Here is a 3,928-nt window from a genome sequence, read left to right as displayed (position 1 = left end):
TGTCTTTGCAGGTCGTAGACAACGGGCTCATTGTTATCATCCATGTTCTCTATGCGAACAGATCCGCAGACGTCCGCGACCGGATGGTAAATCGGTGCTAAGTTGATATCTCTCACGTATGACATTGTTAAGAATTGCATATTACATTTCCAATGGATATGTGTTCAGAGTTTAATAGTACAAGGATGCGTTTGTGAGTCCTCCCGTATTGGTGAAAGGGCACCGATAGCACGCCACATTGCCTTATTCGTCGTCGCATTACACGTACTGTTACCAGGTGCTGTTTAAAAATACATCCCAACACTGAGAATGTATGTAAGCATACGTTTTTAATTCAAGATGTAAGCATTAGTTTTTTTTCTTCCAGAGACATACAAATAACACCATAAAACATAAAAATACATTAAATGTTATGTTTTATTCCACAGAAAAAAAAACACAACACAAATTACATCAGCTCACGATCAAAAGTCGGCATCGAGTACAAACGAGTGTCCGTTGTTCTTTGCCATTAAACCTTGTTTCTGGTATTCTCCTACTCGTTTCTCGAAGAAGTTCGTCTTGCCCTCCAAGGATATGAATTCCATGAAATCGAAGGGGTTTTGCGACTTGTACATCTGTATATATCGAATTGAAATCGATTAAAGTGAGCAATGTCAGTGATCAGCTGTGTGCGCATCAACAGATACATCGCATACCTTCGCGAACCCCAGCTCTGCGAGCAATCTGTCGGCCACGTATTTTATGTATCGTGCCATCATCTCACAGTTCATACCGATCAACTTCACGGGTAGCGCCTCGGTCAGAAACTCCTGTCAAAATGTACAGAAAACCTTAGAAAGGTGAATCTGCGACATCCCACTTCATTACAAACTCACCTGTTCAATCCGCACGGCATCGCGAACGATGTCTCCTGCGTGGGTTTGTTCCTTATGTGCTTGAACATCAGACAAGCGAAATCGCAGTGTAAGCCCTGTGAGAAACATGACAGTGTATTTGTATACGACCCGATAACACACCTCGTCTCTGCTGATCAGTTCATTACTGAACAACAGCCCGGGCATAAGACCTCTTTTCTTCTGCCAGAATATAGCAGCGAACGAGCCCGAGAAGAAGATTCCCTCTACGGCAGCGAACGCCACGACTCGTTCGCCTGTACAACGAGTAGAACAGGGGCGGACTGGGACAATAATCCAGGCCGGGAATTTTGATACCATCCCAGGCCACCACCACCTGATTAACGCAAACCACCAAGACTGAGTTCAATTGAGCGCACTTTGAATGCATGTTGTTTGCACACGTCTAACTGAGTTTTCACTTATTGACTATTTATATGTATTGGCTATTCATATAACAAAAAAAAAGGTCTTAATCTCAACGGAACTTTACCTGGTAAAATAAAGTTTAAATAAAATATTGTAATACAAGGATTTTAATATTCAGATAATTTATTGGAGTAATGAAGGGTATACACAAAATATCCTCAATAATCCAGGTAGAAATTCTAAAAAAGTTAAGTCAGGTCCTCTGGACAGATTAAAAAAAAAAAAAACTTGTTGAAACGTTTAGTCTTTAATCCAAAAGACTGTCAGTTTGAGAAGCTGCAACAAACTTAGTTTCAAATAGTCTCTTTTCATAGTGGATCAACCAGTTTGTTGCTGACATCCAGAACTAGCTGTTAACATGATAAAGGAGGACCATCATCAGCCTAACAATGGATCGTTAGTGCTCTAGGCTGTTTGCTATTCACAGGGGGCTGAGAGATACCAGCAATAACAGCATTGTAAGAGGGCTACAGTTGGACACAGAGGCCTCTGTCCCTGTTTAATGATGGATGAGTTCTCATCACAAAGATGGCTTCCTTTACTCCTCTCTCAAACCAACACTTCTCTATCAAGGATGAGCACATCTTCATCCCTGAAAGTGACTGCTGGCCTGCAGATGAGTGTAAACCACAGAGTTCTCCTGGCCTGATGATGTTGCTCTTTGGCCCAGCACAGAAGAGCAACATCTTCAGGCCAAGACTCGGCAGTTTACACTCATCTGCAGGCCAGCAGTCACTTTCAGGGATGAAGATGTGCACATCCTTGATAGAGAGGAACTATGGTTTGAGAGAGGAGTAAAGGAAGCCATCTTTGTGAAAAGAAACCATTGTTAGGGGTTGTTAGGCTGCAGGTCTTCCTTATGTTAACAGCTAGTTCTGGATGTTAACAACAAACTGGTTGATCCACTATGAGAAGAGGCTATTTGAAACTGAGCTTGTTGCAACTCCTCAGACTGAACTTAGTTTTTTGGATTAAAGACAAAAGTTTCAACAAGTTTTTTTTTTATTTGTCCAGAGGACCTGACTTAACTTTTTTAGATACAAAAAAATCTGAATTCCTAGACATTTCAACATTAAACTTTTTTCAGATCCTAACCCATATTATAAAATTTGCAATATTCTTTGTAAAAACTTAAAAACATTTGTTATATTAAGTCAGTTTTGGCCCACTTCGGTCCCTCAAAGTGAAGCTAGCATGTGGATATTAAGCTGTGCTGATAAACTGTGCCAGAGTTCAATTTTTTCAACACAAGTGTTTCTCTTACCTGCTCCATTACGAACAAACATTAATTTATAGCACTTAGCAGCATCCGCGGCCAGAGCTTTTCTCTTTTTTATCCTCTCTCTCTCTGCTCCACCTTTCCTCTTCTTTGGCTGTCTCTGTTGCTCCATTCTACGAGATGCACGCACCGCGCGCCAACACCGTCGGGAGCGCGAGTCCTAGGGCGGGGAGGGGGGCGGGCGCAATGTGTGTGTGTGTGTGTCTCTGCTCTGTGAGTGACACACAGAAAAGGAAGGGAGGGGGCCGGCCCGGCCGGGGGATGTGCCAGGCTTTCTCCGTCGCTGCAGTGCAGCGTGAGACCTGAGCCCAGGCAAAAGTGAATTGTTTATTTAAAATAATAAAGTCCGTGCGACCCGAACCGAGCCTTTAGTCCCGTTCCTCGGCAACCAGGCCACCGGGAATTGTCCCGGCGCTCCCGATGGCCAGTCCGCCTCTGGAGTAGAACCATGTTACCTAACGACAATACTCAGAACCACTTAGTGTGAAAGTCACTGTAACGCCTACCATAAGTGGCTTCTGTGTCGTGTATCCATCGCAGCGCCCACTCCGCTTTTTTCGTCACACAATTCATCGTCTCAATCGCGTTCAAGAGTTGCGCACTGTGAAATCGTGTAAACGTGAAACGTAAGCGTATTGCGATAGAAAATAAATGCGAAGACGCGAACAATACAAACCTTTCGGCGATGTCCTTTACGTAAGTTTGTATCAACAGACTGTACATCTCTGAGTGTACGTTTTCCATCGCGATTTGAAATCCATAGAAATATCTAGCTTCTGCGATCTGGACCTCATTCATGAAATGGTTCGCCTACAGGGCGGGAAAAAAAAGAACACCTCAATGCAATTTAGAGACAATCTATGCGCGCCTACTCTTCGCAGCTGCGTACCAAATTTTCATTTACAATCCCATCGCTCGCAGCGAAGAACGCAAGAACGTGTTTTATAAAGTGGTGTTCTTCATCCTTAAGAGCGTTCCAATGATTTAAGTCCTCGGATAGATCAACCTGCGAACACGATAGATGTCACCGTACACAATATTGATGTAATGAAGAGCGTCACGTCAAATTCGACGACTCACCTCCTCGACGGTCCAGGAACAGGCCTGTGCCTTTTTATACATCGTCCAAATGTCATCATACTGAATAGGAAAAAGAACGAAGCAACCGGGGGTGGGATGAAACAAAGGTTCGTTGCTGATGTTCATGTTTGCTACGATACTCCTTATCGCGAAACTCTGTTATGCCTAATGCGACTTGTGAATCGAGAGATCTCACACCTGTGTTTATATTAACCGTGTCAAGTGGGGAGGGTGCGAATCAACG

At 43.5% G+C, this 3,928-nt stretch overlaps 1 protein-coding gene across 1 annotated transcript; it reads right to left on the bottom strand.

Annotated features, from left to right (window-relative positions):
* Positions 1-453: 453 nt before the first annotated feature.
* On the bottom strand, positions 454-3,810 carry LOC119416494 (ribonucleoside-diphosphate reductase subunit M2-like). The gene is given in 9 exon segments (XM_037683728.1): positions 454-617; positions 699-812; positions 879-910; positions 913-973; positions 1,020-1,153; positions 3,111-3,205; positions 3,281-3,414; positions 3,494-3,610; positions 3,685-3,810. Coding segments are annotated over 9 exon segments (966 nt in total). The 3' UTR covers positions 454-464.
* Positions 3,811-3,928: the final 118 nt, after the last annotated feature.

The sequence above is a fragment of the Nematolebias whitei genome, chromosome 10, assembly GCF_014905685.2.
Source record: "Nematolebias whitei isolate Nwh7 chromosome 10, NemWhi1, whole genome shotgun sequence".
NCBI lineage: Eukaryota > Metazoa > Chordata > Actinopteri > Cyprinodontiformes > Rivulidae > Nematolebias > Nematolebias whitei.
Note: the sequence above shows the minus strand (reverse complement) of the source record. Positions and strands in the feature narration are given on the sequence as shown.